General features: G+C 45.2%; 1 protein-coding gene across 1 annotated transcript in view; it reads left to right on the forward strand.

Moving 5' to 3' along the window:
* Positions 1–635: 635 nt before the first annotated feature.
* Positions 636–25,869, forward strand: part of SLC4A8 (solute carrier family 4 member 8) — a 49,656-nt gene continuing 24,422 nt past the window's right edge. Inside the window, exons 1-14 of the mRNA XM_039241403.1 lie at positions 636–753; positions 1,285–1,420; positions 3,184–3,344; positions 6,903–7,091; positions 8,207–8,298; positions 9,261–9,418; positions 10,320–10,407; positions 11,563–11,709; positions 12,549–12,649; positions 18,540–18,714; positions 19,304–19,437; positions 20,448–20,693; positions 23,537–23,642; positions 24,237–24,398. Of these exons, the coding sequence (XP_039097334.1) occupies positions 636–753; positions 1,285–1,420; positions 3,184–3,344; positions 6,903–7,091; positions 8,207–8,298; positions 9,261–9,418; positions 10,320–10,407; positions 11,563–11,709; positions 12,549–12,649; positions 18,540–18,714; positions 19,304–19,437; positions 20,448–20,693; positions 23,537–23,642; positions 24,237–24,398 (2,013 nt within the window). The remainder of the gene's footprint in view (positions 754–1,284; positions 1,421–3,183; positions 3,345–6,902; positions 7,092–8,206; positions 8,299–9,260; positions 9,419–10,319; positions 10,408–11,562; positions 11,710–12,548; positions 12,650–18,539; positions 18,715–19,303; positions 19,438–20,447; positions 20,694–23,536; positions 23,643–24,236; positions 24,399–25,869) is intronic.

Consider the following 25,869-nt stretch of genomic DNA (forward strand, 5'->3'; position numbering starts at 1 on the left):
GAGATTAGATAACTTGTTCCGGGTTACATGGTTAGTGAATGATGAGGTCAAGTTTAGGACCCAGGCAGGTTGACTTGAGCATTTAACCACTTTTCTAAACTACCTCCCTGCCAAAACTTGTCACAGTTGTCAGAGGGAGACTGTATATTGTCCCCCCCACCCCCACCCCGCCATTGCTCAAATTGTCATGACAGCAGCTAGCATCTGTGCTGGCTTTTACGGTTTGCAAATCAGGTTCATACACGTTACTTCCTTTGATCTTAACCCTCCTGTGAGGTTTGCAGCCACCGTCGGGTGAAGGAGTCCGTCAACTCCAAGATCTCTACATCTTTAGTCCTGAAAGTCTTTGAAGTATTGCCACTAGAGTTGTGACCAGGCCAGAGACCTATGATTTTTCTCTCTTAAATATGCTCGATTCCTTTTACTAAAGGCATTCTCTGGGGCTCCTGGCTGGCTCAGCCAGAGGAGCATGAGACTCTTGATCTTGGGATTGTGAGTTTGAGCCCCATGTTGGGTATAGAGATTACCAAAAATAAAGAAACAAAAACTTTTAAAATAAAAGAAAAATAAAGGCATTCTTTGCACAGACCTTCTGCTTCGTTCCAGGTCACAGAACTCTGTATGTGGGGGTTCGGATGCCGCTGGGCCGGCAGAGCCATCGCCATCACCGAACCCATGGCCAGAAGCACCGGAGACGGGGGCGGGGCAAAGGAGCCAGCCAGGGGGAGGAAGGCCCAGAGGCTCTGGCCCACGGTAACACTCTCGGGACAGAGGGTGGGTGTCCATGGCTGGGACCTCGGTGAGGCTGAGGGAATGTGTGATTGTACATCAAGTAGGTGGTCTTGATTCTCTAGCCCTTTTGTAGAGTTTGCAGAGCTTGCTTCCAAGCAGAAATGCCTCTAAGAATCAAAAATACCTTCCTGAAAATCATAGTTCAGCTCCCCCACCCCAAATCATGACCATATAGCTAATGAAATCATTAGCCAGAAAATTAACCATGCTTTTTCATCACATTAATCATATTTCCAGTTTGTTGTGGGTTTTCTTCAAGTGGTCTTGGTTCATAATTTTTCTCTCCATCAACTGCTCGCACAGAATAGCATTTTGCGGGGCTGGGGGGAGGTGGTGGGAGGTGGTAAAGAAATATTTTTGATCTACATTCAGGACTGTCTTCTCTATGTTCCTGAAGTTATAAGGCCCCCAGATGTGCTGAATATAGCAGAATGTTATTTCTGTTCTAAGTTGAGGCTGGGAGCAGACCTTTCTCTGTGGTTGATTTTGCAGACACACCGTCTCAGCGTGTTCAGTTCATTCTGGGCACTGAGGAAGATGAAGAACATGTACCTCATGAGCTGTTCACAGAGCTGGATGAGATCTGTCTGAAAGAGGGAGAAGATGCCGAATGGAAGGAGACGGCCAGGTAAGGCCCTAAAATAGCCTGGGTCAAGATTTGCTTGGGTTGGCACACTTGTACCTTTCAGCAAGTGACAGGCCTGCTTGCCTTTTATTTCTTCATGGGAGAAGTAATGATTGACATGCTGACCCACGTTCCAGAGTCTTCTCTGCGAAGTCTCGATGTTAGCCTCTTTGTTATGTCTCTGGGGACGCCTATGCCAATTGACCTTGAGCTTGGGATTGGTGACAGAAACACAGAACCTTCAGGGAGTCCTCTAACTTATTTAAGGCCCAGATTTGTTCATTTGCTCTCTTGATATCAGAGGTCTGGCTTAGAAGATGCCTCATGGCCCCGCCTTGGTTTGGACCTTGCCCTGCAAATATAGCACAGATGATATAGAATATATATGTATGGCATATATAGCACATATATATAGCACAGCACTTTTCTGCAAGTGAACCACAGAGTTTTAATTCATTTGGGCTTTAATTTACTGGAAGTTTTAGAGTTTTTGAGACAGCCCAACCTCATGGAGACCCCTGAGATTATAGCTAGCCCAACAGTAGGCTTCTTGGGTGACCAGGCTTGCTTAAGGCTCAAAACGCCCAAAAGAGCCCTCAGATGAACCAGGGCCATGTCTAGGGCTCCTCTCATAATTGACCAGTGAGCCTTACGGACAATATAAAGCCAGCATGCCCGAGCCTCAGGGAAGAAGGCAAGGTGGGTAACTAGCAAAGGGTAGCTCTAGCTCTTATTGGAACAGCTCTTCCCGGATCCCTGCTATATCCTTGGACATTTGCCGTGGCTGGAGAGGATTAGACAAGCCAGTCACCCTGATACCAAGTGAGAAGGCCACTAGTCTTGTTATTCTTTGCCAACTTCTAAAGGTCACACAGGGGCTTTTTAAAAAATAATTATCATTTTATTAATATATCCAAATGATACAGATGAGATTTTTTTTTATGTTTATTTATTTTTGAGAAACAGAAACAGAGCACGGGCGGGGGTGGGGTAGAGAGAGAGGGAGACCCAGAATCCCAAGCAGGCTGCAGGCCCTGAACTGTCAGCACAGAGCCCGATGCAGGGTCTCAAACCCACGAACCACAAGATCATGACCTGAGCCCAAGTCAGATGCTTAACGGACCAAACCACACAGGTGCCCTGAGATCTGTCTTTTTAATCACACAAGTAATATGTGCTCATTATACAAAATTGGAAAATAAAGATAAGCGAAAAGAAGAAGATGAAAATTATGTATAATTTTACTACCCAGGTATAATGAGGATACAACATTTGGTGTCTTATACATGTGTGTTGGTATTTTTACATTTTTCTTTTAATAGAAATGGGATCAAACTGTACTCAGTTTTGCACTGTTTTATAACCTGCTTTTTTTCACTTACCAATGTACCCTGAACATATAGATTAAATTACAACATCCGATATGATTATTCAGATATCTTTCTTTGTGGCTTACATTAAAAATTCTCTCGTAAGGGGTGCCTGGGTGGCTCAATCAGTTAAGCATCTGACTCTTGATTTCGGCTCTAGTCATGATCTCACAGTTTGTAAGTTAGAGCCCTACACCAGGCTCCATGCTGACAGCTCAGAGCCTGGAGCCTGCTTGGATTCTGTCTCCATCTCTCTCTCTCCCCTCTCCTGCTTGCTCTCTGTCTCTCTCTCTCTCTCAAAACAAATAAATATACATTAAAAAAATAAAAAGAAAATTCTCTCGTGAAGATCCCTCATTTCTACCTCTGGCATCTAGTTGTTTGTAACGCTTTCAGGTGGCTGAAGTTTGAAGAAGATGTTGAGGATGGGGGAGAGCGCTGGAGCAAGCCTTATGTGGCTACCCTTTCACTGCATAGTCTCTTTGAGCTAAGGAGCTGCCTTATTAATGGAACAGTCCTTCTGGATATGCGTGCGAATAGCATAGAAGAAATTTCAGGTAAGGTTAGGTGAGAGAAAACAGAGGAATATTTGTTTGAATTAAGAAGTTTGGTGTGGGGGGCCTCTGTGTGGCTCGGTCGATTAAGCGTCCGACTTCAGCTCAGGTCATGATCTCGTGGTTCGTGAGTTTGAGCCCTGCATCGGGCTCTGTGCTGACAGCTTGGAGCCTCGAGTCTGCTTCAGATTCTGTGTGTTCTTTCCCTCTGCCTCTTCCCTCTCACACTCTCTTTCTCTTAAAAAAATGAATAAACATTAAAAAAAAAAAAAAGTGTGGTGTGGAGGAAAGAATAAAGTAGCTTGTGTGTCATCCTTAGGCCAGTCACTGAGCCTTCCCGACCTCAATGTCTTCAGCTCTGGAATGGGTTTTTAATTTAATTCTATTATTTTTTTAAGCTTATTTATTTTGAGAGAGAGCGGGGGGGGGAGGGGAGGAGCGGCAGAGAGAGAGAAGGAGAGAGAGAATGCCAAGCAGGCTCTGTGCTGTCAGTGTGGAGCTCAATGTGGAGCTCGATCCCATGACCCTGGGATCCTGACTTAAGCCGAAATCAAGAGTTGGATGCTCTGCCAGCTGAGCCACCCAGGCACCCTGTGGGACGAGTTTTAAACTAAGCAACTACCCTAGCTCTTTCACAGCCTATTTCAAATGACAGGGTATTCATTCAGTCCTCCATTTGCCTGTTTATTGAGCACATATTTATTTTGTATCTATTTATGCCTGGTCATATGCTAGGCATAGGAAAATAAAGATAAGATCTAGTTCCCACCCTGAAGGAACTTACCTTTTAGTGGGGGGAAATAACCATGGAACGATTTAAATAAGTGCAACAACAGAGATATGTCTTAGAAATAATTAGAGAAAGGGGCAACTGGGAATTGTGCAGAGAGAACGGTGTTGAAGATTTGTAAACATGGCAGCTAGGGAAGACATGTAAGAAATTGAGCCACAGTCCCCCTCCCCCGACCACTTCTTCAGCAAGATGTAAAGGGAGATGTCTGATGGGGTTTCCTGATGTGGTTGAGCGTCATTGTCATGTTTTAGGAACGGCGTTTGGGAAACACCTGGGTGCCTGTGAGGGATTTTCCCTCAGCTTGGCTCTGTTTGGCTGGACAGGTGAAGTAAATATTTCTTCAGACTCTTCTTCAAGTGTCCAAGAAATTCTGCCTCTCTGGGATCACTTGGGGAAGCAGGGGAGGGTCAGCACTGTTGAGATCCTGTGTCCCCTCCGAAGGCTCTAAGGGAAAGTTATTCCTTGCTTCTTCCAGCTTCTAGTGGCTCTAGGTGTTCCTCCTGACAAATGCATAACTCCAGTCTGCCTGTCTTCACATGGACTTCTCATTTGTGTCTCTCTTATAAGAATATTTGTCAATATTATCCAAGATGATCTTGAGATCCTTAACTTAATTACATGTGCAAAGACCCTTTTTACAAATAAGATCAGTTACAGGTTCTGGGGGCTTAGTACACAGAAGTATCTAGGGGGTACCTTTCAACTCCTTACAAAAGCTAAGAGGGGAGAGAGTTTCAACTCCTCCGTGTCAAATGCTGCAGAGAGTTCACGTAAACATCCATTGAATTTAGCAACTAGAAGGCTCTTGATTTTATAAAAAGAAATTTCACTGGGGTGCCTGGGTGGCTCAGTCAGTTAAGTATCCGACTTCGGCTCAGGTCATGATCTCACGGTTCGTGGGTTCGAGCCCCACGTCGAGCTCTGTGCTGACAGCTAGCTCAGAGCCTGGATCCTGCTTCAGATTCTGTGTCTGCTTCTCTCTCTGACCCTCCCCTGCTCACACTGTCTCTCTCTCTCAGAAATAAATAAAACATTAAAAATTAAAAAAAAAAAAGAAAGAAATTTCATTGAGATAGCCAAACTGCAGGGGACTGAGAATTTTTCTTTTGAGAACCTTATTTTTTAATTTTAATTTTATTTTTTTAAGATTTTAAAATTTATTTTTATTATTTTTTATGTTTATTTTTGAGAGAGAGAGAGAAAATGTGCACGTGCAGGTGCCCACGAGCACTTGGGGAAGGGGCAGAGAGAGAGAGGGAGACAGAGGATCCCAACTGGGCTCTGTTCTGCCAGGGCAGAGCCTGACGGGAGGCTCTAGCTCGTGCACCATGAGATCGTGACTTGAGCTGAAGTCGGACACTCCACCGACTGAACCACCCAGGCGCCCCTCTTTTGAAAACTTTAAAAGATAAGAGAGAGAGAGTGAGACAGAGAGATGCAATAGATAAAGGGAGGTCTGGGTTGGACATTCTTCTTTTACATTTTTTTCAAGATGAAGGATCCTGGGACACCTGGCTGGCTCAGTGGTTGGGGCGTGTGAATGCTTGAATTTGGGGTTGTAGGTTCAAGTCCCACATTGGGTGTAGAGATTACTTAAAACTAAAATCTTAAAAAAAAAAAAAAAAAAAAAAACAGATGAAAGATCCTGACGGATGTTTACAATATGGGGGCAATGAACCAATCAAAGTTAAATATAGAGAAACCATGCATTTTCAGCTTGAATACTCAAAATAGATTTTCTTCTAGACTTGGATAATCACTGATGGAGTTGGGGTTGAGAATAGGTTGAAGTTTTGGGGAGGCTTGGGTATAAGTTTGTAGGATTGAGGTGTAATTGCTATAGTTCTTTACGTTAGGTACCTGATGCATTCACGTTGGTGATAAGGATAGGTGAACCGTATCAAGTATTTACTGTGAATCAGCACTTTGTATTTATTACCATTAATTTTCCATGACAACTTTTGAAGGTGGGTAATAATATTAGTGCCATATTACAGATAGGAAACCGAGGTATGGAAAAGTTATGTAACTTGCCCAAGATCACACAAAAAGTGGTAGAAGTGGGATACAAGGTGGGCCTTGAGCTCTAGAACTCATACTCAGTAGCAGGTATTGGGATTTTCCCCCCTCAACTGTGCTGGTCAGACAGGTTAAAGGTGGATGGTAATTGCCTGGGGGCCTTAGTTAACTCAATCATACAGGTAGGCTCCCCCTTCAAATTGTCATTTGGATCGCTCTACAGTTGCAGTTCCTCCTGACAAGTATGGCAATGTTGAAAGCTTGGAGGAAGGGACCATAGAGGAGCTTCGGCAGGTAACAGAACAAAGTGGGTAAGGATGTGGACTTTTGAGTCAGATAGTCTTGGGATTGAATCCCAGCTCTGCGACTTACTAGATGTGAGATCTTGGGGAATTTTGTAACGTTTGGGCCTCAGTTTCCTGATCTGTACAAATTGTTACAATACCACCTCCTTCACTGAATTTTCATTAGGATTAGATTGGATAATCTATGTAAAGTTCATAGTATAGTTCTGGCACCTCTTAAATGCTTGATCGTTTCTAATAATAATGACTTGTTACATGCATAAAGTATAACTTGTCATAGTGCCATCATTAAATAGCTCTTTCAGGCCCTGAAGTATAACTTGTACCTTATGCTTTGTAGAACGCCTCTCCCACTCCTTGCCCCTCACCCCTCATACTGTCTGTGGGCCTCCTTGAGTTCATTGACTGTCAGTTTGAGTGTTCATGTTAGCACCTGCTTTCCAGACCTGATCCTGGACCAGCAAGAACTGTTCAGTGACCTGAATGACAGCATGAGGGTTAAAGTACGGGAAGCCCTTCTCAAAAAGCATCATCATCAGAATGAAAAAAAGAGAAATAACCTCATTCCCATTGTTCGCTCCTTTGCTGAGGTTGGCAAGAAGCAGTCCGATCCACATTCGATGGATAAAAATGGTAAGATTCTTAGGAGTGACTGTTCTTTAATTAATCAGACATGTAGGACCTAGTTGAGATGCTAAGTTACTAGAGGGTACAGGTTATATTTGTCTAATATGCTCCCATGCTCCCCTACACACAGTACTGTTTGGTTACTGGCAAGATGGGGGGCTGGGGCTGATGACCAGCTATCTTGTGTGGCACCAGGGATGTTTGCCTCAGATTGATCTTAGATTAGCCACACAAAATACAGTAGTGTAGGTTCTTTTTAAAAAACTTTTAAAAATGTTTTCTCAATTTATTTTTGAGAGAGAGAAAGACAGAGCATGAGCAAGGGAGGGACATAGAGAGAGGGAGACACTGAATCTGAAATAGGCTCCAAGCCCTGAGCTGTCAGCACAGAGCCTCACATGGGGTCTGAACTCACGAACCGTGAGACCATGACCTGAGCCAAAGTTGGCTGTGTAAGCAACCGAGCCACCCAGGTGCCCCTGTAGTGAAGGTTCTTGAATCAGACTTCTAGGCTTGAGATTCAGGCTCCACTATTTGCAAAGTGTGCGACCTCAGGCAGCCTCCTAAACCTCTTTAAGTCTTGCTTTCTCCTCTGTAAAAATAAGAGTGACAATAGCATCTGCCCCTTAAATTTAACGTGAGGCTTCAATACGTTAATCCATGTAAATCCCTTAACTAGGTGCATGATGGGTTGAAACACTCCACGAATTTGAGCTACCAATTGGTTTCCTTTTCTGTGGCCAGGCAGGGTCTAATCTCTAGCTCTCCCTGTCCGCGCGTTTCCTGAATCACAACATACAGGGGATATGTCTGGGAATCTAGATATTTGAAAAGTTATCCAAAGGAGTCTCTGATGTGCACTCCTGGCTAAGAATTACTACCTTAATGGAGGAAGAAAAGAGGACCACAAATGTGTTCAGGAAGAAGGTGCGGAAGTAGTAAGACTTCTGTCCTCTCTTTACTAGTCCGTAAGGAGACACGCATGTGTGGGTCGTAGCGGCACAGTCTTCTTACGTCTTCTCTCTGGGCTTTGCAGGAGAGATAGCCATAGTCAACCAGGGATGGATGGGGTGTATCCAAAGGGGGAAGGGCAGAGACTCAGGATTGTTTTCTCTGAATAGGTCAAACCGTGTCTCCTCAGTCTGTTCCAACTACAAGTCTTGAAGTAAAAAATGGAGTGAATTGTGAGCACAGTCCGGTGGATTTAACCAAGGTGAGTAGAGACACGGGAGCTTGGCTTATAGGCCTATGAGTATCCCTAGTGGAACTCACTGGAAGTTGGGTGAGCTTTGGTAGTTCAACACCTTTCGTCTAAGACCAGAACCCCTTCTGTGAAAAGGACTCCCACCCATCCCCCCGCCCTCACCTCGCGCATAGGTCTTCTCCCTTTCACTCCAGTCTGCATGGGGCAGACTCAAGTTTGTCCCACCAGGGTCAATGCTAGGACTGAGAGGAGCCCTTGATAAGCCTCCCTGATATAGACCTCCCGATTTTTCCAAAGTTGTTTTTGGTACTTGCTCTTCCGCAGCCCCTTCGTACCTCTAAGGGTTTTGCTGAAACACTACTTTTGCTGTTGTCTCCTGAAACTACTTTGTGGTTGAGGCTCTTCCCAGGGACTGTGACTTGGGTATCCGAAGGTTTCTGCAGTAGCAGTGCCTCACTGCAGCTTCTGGCTCAAGCCTTGATCTCCCTGCCTCTGGCCTCTCGTTGCCCTGGCCTGTCCTCGACACTGTCTAAAACACAGATGGTGTTACATCACTTCTCTGCTTGTAAGGCTCCCTGTTTTATTTAGAAAAGCTGAAACCTCTTACAAAGCAGTCAAGTATTTTAAAATGGAAAAAATTTAACCTGGAGCTTCAAAAACTGTCACTGAGAAAGCGTGGTATAGTGGAATCCAAATCAGAGAACCTGGATTTAAATTCTGTCTCTTAAAGGCTCCATTGGGCAAGTCAATTTCACCTCTCTGGGTTTCAGTCATTTCATTTTTTTAAATAAAAAATGAGGCTAATAAGACCTATCTTACCCACTTTACAGAGGTATTGCAAGGATCAAATGAAATAGTGTGAGCAAACATTTGTTCAATCATGAAACGACAGGTGAACGTAAGGTAAGAGAGGTGATTGATGTGTGAGGTGACAGCTCCTAGGTTGTCAGAGGCTTCTTTTGGACTTTCAGGTGGATCTTCATTTCATGAAAAAAATTCCCACGGGGGCGGAGGCCTCAAATGTCCTGGTTGGAGAGGTGGATACTCTGGACCGCCCCATCGTTGCCTTTGTGAGGCTGTCTCCAGCTGTTCTTCTCTCGGGGCTGACAGAAGTGCCCATCCCAACGAGGTAAAGGCAAGGGCAGCAAAACTCTGTGCGTTCTGTCTAAGGCACAGATTTGTGTGAGCTCTGGTGGGAGGAACCAGCTAATGCCAAAATTGGGGATTAATTGGGGAATGCCGATTAAAACTTAGCAGTGGTTTCACTGGGGGTATGTTGGATTAACCCCCATGCAGAAGAATTCTATGACTTTTAAGGCCATGACTGTACAGCAACTATAGCCTTGGGAGTGGAGAACTGAAGAGCATCCCCAGGGCGTATCACAGGCTAATCGCTTGTTATGGTGGGAAGCCTGAGTCTTACTCTCTCAGTTTTACAGAGCCATGTCCCAGGGAAATATGTCTGAGTAAAGGTATTGATGTCTCTTTCCACGGTTCTGGTGGGATTTGTAGTTTGCAAATATGTCCACATTTGTTCAAAAGGCTACTCATGCACTCTGAAGGTGGTGATTCAGGTGATTCAGAGTCCCATTAATTACAGAGCATTCAGATGTCCAGAACGCAGTTTAGACTCCTCTACAGGGCTTGATCACATCAACATCCTTATCCCTCTCCTCTCCCCATCATTTTCTTATTAGAGCAATGAATGAGATTCGGAAAACCTTGAATTTGCACAACAAAGGCATGCTTTGAAAAAAGCATTTTTTTTCTATAGCAAGGAATTGTGTCTATGGAAACTCTGACAATTATAACCACATCATTGACATAGCATCCAATGCTCATAGTGGAGCTATTAGGTCAAGGCAACTTCTATTGCTCCATCATCAGTCTGTTTCCTGCTATTGAAGTTACCACGGTGATTTCTGGTTGATTGGAGAGAGGAATGTTTTGCTGTTTGAAGAGGAATAAGACGCCGCTTCTCTACGTTCGCTTACATAATTTATAATTTCATCCTCTGTGTGTGTTGCCAGATTTTTGTTCATCCTATTGGGTCCAGTAGGGAAAGGGCAGCAGTACCATGAGATTGGCAGATCCATGGCCACCATCATGACAGATGAGGTATGCACCACTTCTTCTTTCCATTCATGCCGTAAATATTTATCAAGTATTTACTCTGTACTAGGCCCTGAGTTGGGTGTTGGGGATAAAATAATCACCATTGCAGCGTCTTCTAGGAAGCAGTTCAGGTCACTTGTCTGAGTGCCTTTTGTGGGAGGTCCAAACCTTCTGGGGATATTTCTTCCTATTTCTCCCAAGGAAGCAGAGAAATCTTTTCCTGGGAAAATTATTATTGGCTATGAGGATGCCTAAAGAGCAAGATGTTAAGGCTGACAACTTTCTAGAGAGGATGGTTAATTACATGCGTCAAAGCTATTTACATAAAGAACCCTCGCTCTTACTCCACGTAAGGATTGGGTACTGAAATGTGAATGTCCCAGCAACCAGACATTGTGGATGCCACGATGCTGAATCCCCACTACATACCCTAGCGAGGACTGTGCTGCTCATGTAAGCTGCAGGGTAGGGTTTTTAAGGCATATGTCTTAGCAGGCGGGGGGAGTTGGGGGTTGTGTTTTACCATCTGCCCTTGATTGGTAAGCTTATTTCATGGAGGACCTTCATTGGGAATTCCATCCAGGTTTTCCAACCATTTTGATCACATTATGATCAGGAAAAATTTTCCATGTATCTTGTCTTTTGTCCTATTCTTTGGGGGGATAGCAATTATATAACTTTAGAGTCTAATCTCTTCTTGTGCTAACATACAGATACCTAGTTCTTTTTCGACCCAGCTCATCTTCAGGTTCATTTTTTTTCCTCCTTTTATCCTTGCACTTTTGTAAATACTAACGTTTTCTAAATTGTCATGTCATTCCCCATGACAGTGATAAAAATCATGAGGTTGTATCTATCCTTCACCAACTTCATTGGTGATTGTTATTGTTGTTTTTAAGTTTTATTTATTTTGAGAGCAAGAGCGTGAGTTGGGGAGCGGGAGAGGGAGTGGGAAAGAGAGGATCCCATGCAGGCTCTGTGCTGTTAGCCTAGAGACTGATGCTAGGCTCGAACTCATGAACCATGAGATCATGACCTGAGCCAAAATCAGGAGTCGGACGCTCAACTGCACAACTGACTGAGCCACCAGGTGCCCCTCATTGGTGATTGTTTTAAGTTATTTTCAACTTTTCCTCAGGGTTTTTTTCTTCTCTGTAGATTTTTCACGATGTGGCGTATAAGGCAAAAGAGCGGGATGATCTCCTGGCGGGGATTGATGAGTTCCTAGACCAGGTTACGGTGCTCCCTCCAGGGGAGTGGGACCCTTCCATTAGAATCGAGCCACCCAAAAATGTCCCTTCCCAGGTAATGTATGCATGCTTATTAGCCAATGGTGGCTAAGTGTCACTTGCTGAGTTCCCACCACGGACAAAGCAAAGACCCTGTGGGGATATACTAAATAACTCAAGTTACAGCCCTGTTTGGGGCACCTAGAATGAGCAGAGCAGTTATAAAAAATGAGTATACGGTAACATAGATTGGCTCAAGTGTGATGCAATCAGTCAAGAGTGCTCTAGGATAGTGTTAAAGCAGCTTTTGAAGGTTTGAAGTGGAAGGGGATAGGAGAGGGAAGCACATTTCTTGGGAGTGTATTGTGAATGAAGCCAGGCGATGAAAAGAGTGAGTGGCATAGAGACAGCAGGCAGAGTCCCGCATACTTTGGGGCAGGTCAAAGGTGGGCAAGGGGTCCTTGCACACGAGACACCAGGCCCGGTGCTTTACAAACGCCAACTCGGCCCTCCCAGCAACATCCCCAAGCAGGTAGTTTGATCCTTAATTTTACAAATAAATATAAGTACCTTCCAGAAAACTATTCAGAGTTTTAAGGTAAAGTAAGATTACACAGAGGCAGATTTGAAACTGGAACTTAGGGCCTGCCTGATGCCAAGGCCTCCACATTTCTGTTTCTGGGCAACGCAGGGTTAGGAGTCAGGCACTTAGTGAGAGGGGGAGAAATTATATGATGTTATTGTTTTTCAGGAAAGTCAATAAACTGGCCCAAATCATTTGAATGCATTTGAAAACTACCAACACTTGGGTATTTGGGAGCTGTTTTTGGATGATCTCATTACCACTCCCTGCTGTTAACAGGAAGGACAGAATAGATGGCTGACTTTACTAATTTTGTGTTCCTCTGTTAAAAGGAGAAACGGAAAATGCCTGGAGTTCCGAATGGAAACGTTTGCCACATAGAACCGGAACCCCATGGGGGCCACAGCGGGCCGGAACTTCAGCGCACCGGGCGGTGAGTTCTGAGATGTTTCACAGCATATGCTGCTTGCTGGGCTGAAGCTGTGTAAGGGAATGAATCATAGTCTTCGCTTTCAGCCTTCTTCTCTCTAGTATTTTGGCTGGGAATGACTCTTCAAATGGAACCACTGACTATAATAAGTAATAGTGAATTTATCAGATCTTGTATTCATTCATTCAAGTTTCTCAAACCACCTACCACAGTCTGTCTCACCTCCCGTCCTTTCCACGCGTTGTTCCCTCTGATTTGAACACTCGTCCCCTCCCTCATCTCCTGGCTAACTGCCGCTGACCTTTTTGTCTCAGCCTAGGTGTCACTTCCTTTGGAAAGCCTTCTAAGACTCTCTGTAGATGAGGTTCGGTATCCCTGCTGTGTGGTGACACAGCTTTGAGCTTTGTCCCTCCCCCGCCGGCCACCCTCCACCTACCCCCGCCCCCCTACAGCCCTTATCCTACTTTATTATTATTGCTTGATCTGTTGTCTTCCTGCTAGCATGCTTGCTCTGTAAGGGCAGGGTGCTCATTATATTCCTCGCAGCCAGCGCAGTGCCCTGCGCAGAGGAGGCACTCAGTATCTGATGATCGAATGAATGAATACTTTTAGAATGATCCCTGTTCTGAGGCATGAATGGACTAAATATAGATAAATATTGAGTGATTGTTTATTTATTTTTAATGTTTATTTTAGAGAGAGCAAGACAGATGGTGTGAGCGGGGGAGGGGCGGAGAGCAAGAGGGAGACACAGAATCTGAAGCAGGCTCCAGGCTCTGAGCTGTCAGCACAGATCCCAACACGGGGCTTGAACTCACGAGCCATGAGATCATGACCTGAGCTGAAGTCGGATGCTTAACTGATGGAGCCATTCAGGTGCCTTTTGAGTGATTATTTTAAGTTAAGAAACTCCCTTAGGGTAGGAAAATAGGTAGTGTTTTAGGTGTGTGTGTGTGTGTGTGTGTGTGTGTGTGTGTGTGTGTGTGTGTGTCTCAGAATGGTCAATCTACCTTTCTAGGCCCAGACTCTAAAGGCAGATGTCCAAGGAGGAGGTTCTCTATGGAAGGTTAGGGAAGCAGGTTCCCAGACTAACTTTGATTTGCCAGGTAACAAGGTCGGTGAAAGAGGATGGTATTTTGGGTTGGAGTGACATCCAGGGCTTCCCCAGATTGTGGGAGACGATTGAGACCATAGTTCTGGTTCTATAAGTTGTGTTTGTTTCTAAGAAGGATCTGCTGGGTGGAGAGTCTCAGGACAGTACTCAGATTATAGACAGCAGCTTTGTAATGTCCTCTACTTCGGAACTTTCATCTTAGTTTTTTTCTTCTTTGCTTGAAGTTGCTTTCCTGGTTTTTCTATCCTCAGTACTCTACCCAGTAGAAACTCAGGGTTTTTTTTTTTTAGGATTGTAGATAGTCATCTATTTCTCTACTCTTAGAAATTAAAGGAGGAGCTAGGAACGGGGAGGGGGGGTGAGAAGCAGGAGAGATGGTGCTTAGCTAGCAGTGTTTGCAGTGGGAGGGTGTTTCCTGGCTGGAGGAATGTATTTGAGGGTGGGGAAAGATAATTGGGTTCTGGGGAGTGATCACAGAGGAAAGGAACAGCCCTTTGATGGAAAGAGTCACTAAAATGAGGGAGCAACCTCCAAGAGTAAATTTAACATTTTCTTTAAAGTTGGGAGAGGTCTGAATTGGGTGTGGAGGCCTGGTATTGAGAAGCAGTTCAAGGGAAGCATCTGTCCCCAGAATCGGTTCCAGGATTGAGACTGTCCTGGAGGAGGTGGTGTTTTTTAGGGAAAGGGTCTTGGGTGTTTGATAGTATTTCAGGGTTGTGATATATCTTTTGAAAATAAATGGTGTCCACACCCCAGGACTTAGAGTTTGAAGGTAGTAGAAATGAGGGCAACAGGGTTTCCTCCAAATGACTTGAGATTTCAGGTTTCTTTCGGTGTCAGAGGAGAATAAACTAGAGTCCCAGGCCTTTTGAGGGGGTCATTTATCATCGGGTCCACATGGGGGTTTGGGAGACCATTCGATTGGATCTCAAGAATTGTAGATTTTCAGAAATGGTGCCTGACATCCCAAAAGAAGATCTCATATAGCCAGGTTCATCACGTACTTACAGTATCAAAGTACCTTTACTCACAAATTCACCTAGGCTGTGAGGAACTTCTCTCTTCATGTCTTGTAAGGAAGTTACTGGAGTTGATAAAGCTGAAAGAAAGGGTTATCTAGGCTCAGGGCCTAGGGATGCTTGGTATGGGAGATACTTCCTCTTCCTGAGTTTCTGAAGTTTTCCTCAGAGCCCTTAGTAAAAGACTTCAAGACACATGGCCTTTCTCCTATTATAGCCTTGTAGGTCAGGTGACCTAATGCCTGCATCAGAGATTATGCTTCTGTGCCAACTCTTGCCCCTTTCCCAATCGCAAAGTATGTAGGGAGTGAATACAAACCCTCTTCTGCAGATGGACATCCTAGAACTTTCTGGACCTGCCTGGATTCCACAGACGAAAAATTCAATAGCCTGGGTTTTATAGTTCTTCATACCATTAGTACCATTAGTTGTGTTTCCCTGAGGCAGAAAACCTGCTTTATGTGCACCATGTAGTAAGACCTGGGGCAAAACTTGGAGACTTAGGGGATGTTCTACTTGTTGGATGGTGAGGTCTATGGAGACGGGGCAGTGTAGACGCTTACAAAGGCAGGAAAGGAGGCAAGTTGAAAACAGTGCTCTGAGTTCTGTATTCACCTGAGGCCAAGCCGGGGCACAGTGTGTTGGACGTCCCTGATGCCGATGCAGGCAGTGACGCTGATGCATTCCCATCCACAACAAAGATGAAAGTCGGACTAGAGTGTTCCTAGGCCACCAGCTTCACCATAGGGAAGATAAGCATTTTCCAAGAAAGGATTTTTCCAAGGTATTTTTGTGTATCTTATTGGGGATGCCACTTTTGGGAAGAGTTCATGAAAGAAAGAATCAGGAGCTGCTATCTCGATGACGCCCCCACACACTTCAAACAGGTTTCTTCCGAAGCATACCAGACAAATGGATGCCTGGCCTGTCCCTAAAGCCCTCCAGAGAAGGGCTCCCTAAGTCAGTGCTCCTCCACTAGAGCCTAGTGACCCTCCACATGGGTAAGTCCTTTCTTGTGTCAAGCTCAAATACATATCCCTTTGTGCCTCCTACCCCCCAAAAACTTGAACATCAAGGGTAGTGTTGAAAGGGAAAGGAAGTCCCCAACGTGGAGAGAAGCATCCATGCCTGATCTTGCAGTAGATGTGCAATTATGGTCTGATTTTATGTATGAGCGGGGTCTAAGGCTGACTCTAAACAGTAGTCAGAAATCACTTGATTAATTTATAGTTGCATTATTGATAAGAGCCTCAGATCTTTTCTTTCCCCTTTTAATGACTGTTAGGCATACAGATGCCCTCCCTTTCTATGGCTTCTCATAAATCCGTTTCGCATAAATCTTTTGTCTGTTACTCACAGACACTCCTCCTGGAAGGGGCCTCGTGCATCCAGGGGCTGGGCCATCATGGCAGCATCTGAAGTTACATAGTGGGGTGAAGCTCATTATTGCAGAAGGAGAGTCTTCTCCCAGAATAATACCCTTCAGAGGAAGGTCATCAGTAATTAAGAGGTGATACTCACATGGTACTAAGTTCAAGCTTGGTAAAGACCCAGAAACACTTGTGTCTTCCCCCAGACCAATCCCAGCTGCCTATAAGGTCTTATTTGCCTAGAGGAGAAAGCAAGGCATAGTAACACTTTATTACAAACCAGAGCCTTGGTTCCAGACTCTGGCGTGGAACTCTCACCCTCTAGGTTAGACCCTATCAATAGCTCCTTACCTAAGCAAGGTTTGCCAGATAGACTAAAAACAAAGCGAGCTTTGCCTCTCTTCCCTAAGCCAAGAACCAGATTGTGAAGTTACTGCTATAAATTGACAATGGTGAATCCCAACTCTACCCACCCAAACCAGAGGAAAAGACCAAATGGGTAAGACGGAGCATTGTCTTCCCTGTGTCCACGTATACACTCATTGCACCTGGCTAGGGAGAGAAAGCATTCAGATGGAGAGAGAGCTGCCTGGGCCTCTCCCCTGGTACCCAGGTCCCAGGTCACATGGATCTCCTCTTGGCTCCCAGGCAGAGAGAAGGAAAGAGCAGGCCAGCCCTCCTTTCATGAAAAAGTAGCTCATTCTTTGTTTGCTTTTGTTTTTAACTTATAGAAAATTTCAAACACATAAGAAGAGGGAATAGGATAATGAACCGCCATGTGCCCATCAACGGTGATTAACATTTAGTCATGTTTTGTCCATTTCTCCCCACTTAATTGTTTTACTTTTATGTTTTCTAGATTATTTTAAAGCAAATCACCGGTATCATGTCATTTTACCTGTAACTACTTCAGTATGTATCTCTGTTTGATAGGGACATTTTAAGAAACAACTGCCATGCCATTATGAAATCTAACAAAATTAACATTAGTTCTTTAAACTGTCTAAATGCTCAGTTCACATTCAACTCTTTTGTGATTGTCTGAGGCACATCTTTTTAGAGTTTGTTTTTTTCCCACAGCATCCAGTCAGGGATTGCCTTTGGTTATTACGATCCCATTCTATAATTGCTCTCCTTCCTTTTTTCCTATGCCATTGATTTGTTGAAGACACCAGGTAATTTGTGCTGTAGAATGCTGAGTGGCATTTTTTGTGACTCACCTATCAACCCTCACTCTGGTGCAGTGACCTCACTCTAAAAGAGGGGGCCCAGTTTGAGAACACTCTTGCTCCTTGGTGTGGGGTAGCTTGCCCTTGCCCTGTCTCCTCCTCAGGGACTGGAGAGGGGTCCAGCAGTCCTGCCACCAAGTCCTGTTGACTCAACTTCCTGATTCAGCCCTTGAGTCCATCCACTTGTCCTCATCCCAAGCCGCTGCCTCCAGTCTTGCCCCGTGTTCCATTCATTACACCCCCTCCAGAGCGGTCCTTCCAGAATGCATGTTTAGCTATGTTGTTCTCCCATTTACGATCCTTCAGTGACTTGACCTGCCAGTAGGATACAGTCCGAATTCCCTAAAAACAGTTTACAAGGCCCTTTGTGACTTGGCTTCTCCAGCGTCACCTTCCTTGCCTATTGGTGTTTGCTCCTCACACTGTCTTAAATGGCTGTATCTGCGTCAGCTCTCAGAACCTGCCATACACTCACACCTCCAGGTGTCACCCCCGCTAGCCCCTCTGCCTCATCGGGCCAGCTCCTGGTCCGTTCTCTGAGTCCCTGTGGAAACCCCCCCCCTCCCCCATCCTATGCTGCCGTGGCACCCTCACAGCACTGCCTATCTCCTGCGCTAGAGAAGGGCCGTGCTGTCTTGCTCACTGCCGCGTCTCCAGTACCTGGCACGATGCCTGGCACGCAGTGTCTGCTACTACATGTCAACCGCATGAATGAATTCTTGTGCTAATTTCTCAACAGTAAGGTGGGCAGTTGTTCAGCGTAGGAAAGCGCATGTGATGGGGCTTTTAGCTACCATACATGTAATACAACTAACCACGTTAATACCTTGAGTTGCTTTGGCACACTTCCTCCTAACCGCTCAGAATTTGAAATTTGAGGCTATGACTTAATTTCGTGTTCATTTTTTAGAACTTTTTATTGAATGGGCAGTATACGCACCCAAAGGAATTCTTTTGATGCTTGGGATAGTCATTCAGATTCATGCCCTTGCTTGTCAATGGAATCTGTACTGACCCCAGAGAGATCTCTCGTACTTGGGGTCACATCGAAGCCAAAGCATGTCTTCAGAGCACATTTGAAGTGGGTTTCAAATGTGTGCTGTTCAGATACTCCTATGGAAGAGGGACCACGCTAGAGGCCTGTTTGCCATGTTTCCACAGGCTGTTTGGGGGCTTGGTGCTGGACATCAAGCGGAAGGCCCCCTGGTACTGGAGCGACTACCGGGATGCACTCAGTTTACAGTGTCTGGCCTCTTTTCTGTTCCTGTACTGTGCCTGCATGTCACCTGTCATCACCTTTGGCGGATTGCTCGGAGAAGCCACCGAGGGACGCATAGTAAGGACCTTTAACCGCTTCTATTGGCCCCAAACAAGATTTACAATATTGTGTTGGCAGCAAAGTCTGCTGAGGGGAAAATCCTCTGGGCTAGGACTGAGGAAATTGGCTTCTTTCTCCTGAATACTGCGGTCTTCTGATTTCATACCAAGCAGCAACACAGCTTTCCCTTTAGAACAGGCTCCTGTCTGCTTGAATATCAATTTCAGTAGTTGATTGCCCAATTGAATTGTCTGGTGCTCCAAAGGATGGAAACAGATATATCAGTGTCATTTGACATTTAAGGTGACTCTGAATGATGGCTCAGAGTATGAATGGTATCACTGTGCTTCCTATGCATCTTTAAGTACTGAATTGAGTCGCTAAAGAACAGGACTTAGTTAAGGAATCATATGCGGTTGGGTGTGGGCACGTGGATTATCAAAGCGGTGTCCGTTTACGGGAGCATTAGACTGTGTTTCCACTTCACTCTTGCTAAGATGAAATACAAGCAAATGGCTTGTCAGGGTGCACATGAGAGCTAAGACAGGGATGCACATGAGCCCACATTCCTGGTTACAGACTCTGATGATTTCTTTTCCCCCCTCAGAGTGCGATTGAATCCTTATTTGGAGCCTCCATGACCGGGATTGCCTATTCCTTGTTTGCGGGACAGGCTCTCACCATCCTGGGCAGTACTGGGCCAGTGCTTGTCTTTGAAAAGATTTTGTTCAAATTCTGCAAGTAAGACATTTGGTTTTCTGAAAACTCTAACTGGATGTGTTATTGTGCCGTTGGGGTTGAAGGCCAGGATCCCGGGCGAGCACAAGCAGGCAGATGTTACTCTGGACTGTAAAAACCTAAAGAAAGCACATCATTTGGTCTGTTGTCCTGCCCCACAGGTAGTACTGTACCTAAAGTAGTAGATCTCCTAATCTTAAAGAGCTTTATTAATAACATCCCTCAGCCATTATTGAAGTTTTGACTTTTTATCTTTTTTAAAAATTTATTTAAATTCAAGTTGGTTAACATACGGTGTAGTACTGGTTTTTGTTTTTCCTAGCTAAGTCAAATTCCTTCACTTTAATTTCCAACCAGTTTCTTTTTTTAAGTTTATTTATTTTGAGAGAGAGAGAGAGAGCATGCCAAAGGGGCAGAGAGAGAAGGAAAGAGAATCCCAAGCATGCTCCACACTGTCAGCACGGAGCCCATGTGGGGCTCAGACCCATGAACCATGAGATCATGACCTGAGCCGAAGTTGGACGCTCAACAGACTGAGCCACCCAGGCGCCCCTCTCAAGTCAATTTTTAATTTGGCCTAAGACGCCTCCTTCATATTCTGCTTGCTGGTGACGGTCGGGGCTTGGCAGTGCCCTTGTTTCCCTACTTTCCCTATCAAATCTTTTCTTCGTTCAGGATTGGAAGTAGGAGCATGTGGAATAAAGGCTGGCCCCCTTTTTCCTAACAGTACCAATAAGACCTGAATCACATTGGGCAGTAATGGCAGACACTGTGTGGCCAGTTCCTTCCTTCTCCGCTTTCCACACCCATGCTGTGGCAGATACCACCTGCGGAGCAAATCTATTTGTCACAGCTGTCCCTGGGCATCGCTTGGGAGTAAAGTACAGTCAGCTTGGGAGAAACGGGGTTGCAGTACTGGAACGGATGAGATGAGATGAATGAACCACATTTCTGACCCTTTGTCTTGTAACGCATCCGTCCATGCTTTTTGACGAACTTTGGTGTTGTTTCAGAGATTACGCTCTTTCATACCTCTCCCTGCGCGCTTGTATCGGACTGTGGACCGCCTTCCTGTGTATCGTTCTCGTGGCAACTGACGCCAGTTCCCTTGTCTGTTACATTACCCGCTTCACCGAAGAAGCATTTGCCTCCCTGATTTGCATTATTTTCATCTATGAAGCAATAGAAAAGCTCATTCACCTGGCAGAGACCTACCCCATCCACATGCACAGCCAACTGGACCACCTTAGCCTGTATTAGTAAGTATGCTTTCTGCGGGTCCTTTTTTTTTTTTTTTTTTTTTTAAATTGAGCAGTGGGCCTGAGTTTACTGGCTGATGCAGTGCACCAGGCAGTTACTTGTAGCTCATGTTAAGGAAGTGTCTTGGCCCTTTCTCTGGGAAATAGGACTCAGATAAGGCTGTGGAGCCCCGGGGCGGAGGGTGGTCCACCAGAAGTGGCATCACTGCCATCAGAAATGATGATGGAGAGGATGGACGAAGGACGAAACTCAGAGGGGGCATGAGAGTTGCTTTCCAGAGCACGGGCTTTCGGTTCCAGGCACGAGACAAAAGTAGGCTGCAGAGGTAGCGGGGAGAATTCAAGTTAGTTGTTGGGAGGAACTTCTTTTTACAAGGACTCGTGAGTCCCTGAAGCATCTTGTCAAGATTCTCTGAAAGTATGTACAGGCTACTCTTAGGAATCATTAGGTAGAGATGTACTAATAATTCCCTGCAGATCCAACATGTCTCTTACTGTTTCCTAAGGATCTAGTAAGCTATTTACTTACCTAGATTTCAACCCAAGAGGCTGTTTTCTTCACATGCTCAATACAGTTTTGATCAGGTGGAGAAGAAACACGGTGTCTGGCTCTGGTGTCAAGCATCCAGGAGAGTCTGGTCCTATAAAACACTTCTTCTCTGGAACAGTATTCTCCCAGTTATGACTAAAGATCCTCACCCTTTAGCTCTGTACATCTAATTCCCTGCTTTAAGGCTGTATGGTTCTGATGTGGAGAGCCTGGTTGTAAAGCGAACAATTTCAACCCGAAACCGTCTGAGCAGAGAGAGCACACTGCATGGAGGGGCCTGCCGACTAGCCATGGATACATTTGCATAGGTTCTGCGCATTCATTTATTCACCTTTTAAAAGTCAGAATTCATAAAATAATTTTCTTAGAATTTGGAAATTATTTTCATACACCATAACCACCATTAGGGGAGTATAATCTTTGAAGCCTGGTGGACTGCTGATTGGCATTGGAGTAAGGTTCATTCTTTGACCTTTTTCTCAGTCATTCATTTACTCACTTAACAAGCATTTGTTGAGCACCTACTCTGTGGGCCAGGCATGGTTTTAGGCCCTGGAGACAGTGGTGAACATGGCAGACAAAGGATCGGCCCTCATGAGACTCAGTGGAGGAAGACTGACAGAAGTGACCAGACTTTGGGTCTGGACTCTGTAATTTTGTGTTAATAAAGCTCAAGATGGTGTTTTTCTTACTTGCATTCTACTGTTGGGGCTGTGAACCTAGAACTCTCCAGCTCTTTAAATCATTTTATGTTAGTATGTGGAACTGATTTTTTTTTAAGAGCAGTTTTAGGTTCACAGCAAAATTGAGCAGAGAACAGAGTGTCTCCTTCCACCCCCTGCTCCACACTATTCCAGAGTTTGTTGCAGCCAATGAATTTACATTGAGACATAATTATCACTCAAAGTCTGCAGTTTACATTAGGGCTCACTCTTGGTGTTGTACATTCTATGAGTTTTGATTAATCTATAAATGATATATCCACTATTATAGTGTCATACAGAATGGTTCACTGCCTTATAGATCTGTGCTCTGGAGGCACCTGCGGGGCTCAGTCGGTTAAGCATCCTACTCTTGGTTTTGGCTCGGGTCATGATCTCATGAACCGTGAGGTCATCATTCTTTGGGCTCCATGCTGACAGTGCAGAGCTGGCTTGAGATTCTCTCTCTCTCCCTCTCTCTCTGCACCTCCCCTGCACAGGCACTCTCTCTCTCTGTCTCAAAAAAATTTTTTTTATGCTCTGCCTACCCATCCCTCGGTACCACTTCAAACCTGGCAATCATTGATCTTTTTACTGTCTTTATGTTGTGTTTTTCACAATGTCATATAGTTGTAATCCTGCGGTGCGTAGGTTTTTCAGATCGGCTTTATTTACTTAGTGTTATTGCCTTAAAGGTCTTTTATGTCTTTTAATGGCTTGATGGTTCATTTCTTTTTAGTGCTGAATAATAGTCCATTGTGTAGTTATAGATATGGTTCATCCATTCATCTACTGAAGGACATCTTTGTTGTTCCAAGTTTGAGATTGATTTTGTAGACCTAAATGCAGGACTTTATGGCTTTCCCTATTACTTTTTATTTTGTTGATTTCCTCCTATTACAATCTATTGAGATCTTTTTGTAGTTTAATTCTGTCATACTATATCCTTAGAAGGTATGCTCATTAAATTCACAGATGATGCAAAGTTCATGGGAATGGCTGTGTTCGTTGTGGGACTGGGAGGCAGCATGGTGGCCAGAGGGACAAGTCTGATCTGGTCCGTTGGATGGGAGAGGAGGCCATGGTGGTGGGATATTACCAGGAATAATCCAGTGTCAAGGCGAGCTTGCATCACAATTCCAGGAGCTTCCATGTTGAGAGTGTACTGAGAATGTGGCAGGGCATAGAGAGCAGGAGATATCCAGGCTCCAGGAGACTGTTGAGAGCTGAGTGGGATAGCACGTCCTCCTTGCTTCGTAGATTGAATTTCACAGGAAGGGCCTCAGAGAAAGAAACTAAGCAAGGAGACCACCAGGGGGCCCCTTCTGTGCCAAGCTTGGTTGCCGGCACAGTTTAATTCAAGACCCACGTGCTGATTTGTGTCTGCGTTTATAATGGCTGACTGAAAAATAGGGGTGTGGTTGGGCCTACCCCTGGGCCTCAAGCAACAGGACAAATCTCAGGGACTTGCGGCGGACAAAGGAGAAACAAGGCAGGCTCTGGCAGAGCCTTTAGTCCAGCCATGGCTAAAACTCTTTAGTCGAATACTTGGCTGCTTTGCTCAGGAATCCTTGTTTTCCTTTTCCCCTCAGCTGCAGGTGTACTCTCCCAGAAAACCCAAACAATCATACCCTGCAGTACTGGAAGGACCACAATATCGTGACAACAGAAGTCCACTGGGCCAACCTGACCGTTAGTGTAAGTCTGGGAGTTGTATTACAGCATCGTGACTGCCAGGTTTAAGAGCGGTCGCCCTTCAGCATGGTCTGGTGTTTTCGAAAATAAAGTTTATTTATTTATTTATTTATTTATTTATTTATTTAAACTGTTGTTGCTGACCACTTTGCCCCAGCAAAAGTCCTCTTGTACATAAAGGGAAAAGAAGATTGCCTTTCTCTTCCCTCCCACGCACACCCTGCACTAGGGGTATGTGGGGACGAAACCAGGCAAGGCAGGGGCAGACCCAGGTTTCTGCGGCTGGAAGAATATTCCAATTTGGAAGTCCTCTGTAATATAAGCAATACAGATTGCCAGGGCCCTGCCAGGACTTCATGCCTGCTTGGGCCATCCTGGTTTCATTTTCCAAAGTGTCTGAGGACTCTCAAGAGCCACCGTACTCAGAAGGCGCCTATGCAGGCGAGCGCTCCACAGGCACACGGGGTCGAGTGGACACTGCCGGCCTCCTGCACTCCGCAGCAACCGTGGGGCGGCAGTGAGTGGTGGGCTCGGGAGGCCGGAGCAGTCTAGTCCCTCGTGCCTGCCTTTCGTCACCCAGAATGCTTGTTCCCGCAGGAGTGCCAGGAGATGCACGGAGAGTTCACAGGATCCGCGTGCGGCCACCATGGACCCTATACTCCTGACGTGCTCTTTTGGTCCTGCATTCTCTTCTTCACCACCTTCATCCTCTCGAGCACCTTAAAGACATTTAAGACAAGTCGCTATTTCCCAACCAGAGTAGGTAGCACGCGTGTTCATTTCTTCTGCGTGAGCATTCTAACGTAACAAAGTCTGTTCCGTTTCCGTGCTGCTTGCTGAGTAGAGTGGCAGGTGGAGAGTTCCAGATGTCCTGGCAAGCCACACGATGGCATTCTCTTCTAGAGTCTGGCAGCCTTTCATGAATGTGTGGTGTGGGCTGAGGGGTTAATACTTCAGAGTTTTTGATTAAAAGCGCCAGGTGATGGGTGCCTTGCTGGCTCATTCAGGAGAGCACATGACTCTTGATCTTGGGGACATAAGTTCAAGTCCCACAGTGGTGGGTGGAGATTTAAAGAAAAGCATCAGGGGGAGTTTAAAGTGGTTCTGCAAAAGCTATTAACTCTCATTTCCAGAATGCTGTTACGTGTCATTTCCAGGATGTTGGGATATGTAGTATGCAATAGCTGGAACTGGCTGCTAAGTCTAGTAAAGCAGGATGACCACTTTGGACACATAGGGGACCCCAAAGTCTCTTCCCAGGGATGGCTCTCATGGCAGCTTGTGAAATCACTGGGCACACTGACTATAGCGGCCCAAATACTCCCAACTTGGTTTGCGTGACTGTTAGAAGCCTCAGTCATCTTTCCTGATACAAATGGAGCTGTTTGACCATGACCAGTTTTAGTAGAGCGGAATTAGAGGCTGGGTGTAGAGTGGTGAACGGTGGGGGGGGGGGGCACTTTTGCTTTGAAAAGGAATTCAAAGCATGAGAAATGGTGGTTTTTCTGTAAGTGAGGGTTCAGTCAGGTACATTTGCAGAGCAGGAAGTCCGAATGGGTGGGGAGCTCAGTTGATTAGTTATCTATGGTACACAGATGCAGGACTAAAACACGTTCTTAGACTTCCGGGGTGCTACATAGTAGTTAAGGGAAGTACATATTTTAGTACTGGGTCATTGTTCCTGGTCTGGACAAATAGTTAATAAGTGGCACTTCTCTACTAGCTGCTTGCTGAGGCCTGGGTTAAGTGTTATCCGGGATATAAAAGAAGTTTAAAACACGGTCTCTGCCATCATATAGGAAGGAGAAACATACAAAATATAGAGGTCCGTATGATACAGTAGTATAGGGTTGGGCGCCAACCCGGGATGCAGGGGCCATAGGAGCTCAGAGGAGAGAAGGGCCACTGGGCCCCAGGATGGTCAGATGGACCCAAGATGGCTCATGATGGTGCGGGCAAGTGCAGGTTCAGAGAATTGGTGTACCATTCAGCAGAGAACTAACAAAACCAGGGCCAAGAAGCTGCAAACCTCAGGTTTCAAAGGAAAGCAAAGGCAGGTTAGGATATATTTTGCTCTATCTCTGTTGGAAGTTCAGATGAAGGCAGATGCTGGGCATTTTAGAGGCACTGTATTTTATTAAAGCTGACCTAAACTATAAAGTCCTCCCAGGCAGAAAATGGTAGTAAGTGCTATGGAGAAAATTAAGCAGAAAAGGAGTATAGACGGTGC

The sequence above is a fragment of the Hyaena hyaena genome, unplaced genomic scaffold, assembly GCF_003009895.1.
Source record: "Hyaena hyaena isolate Hyena2069 unplaced genomic scaffold, ASM300989v1 scaffold_192, whole genome shotgun sequence".
In the NCBI taxonomy this organism is placed as follows: domain Eukaryota; kingdom Metazoa; phylum Chordata; class Mammalia; order Carnivora; family Hyaenidae; genus Hyaena; species Hyaena hyaena.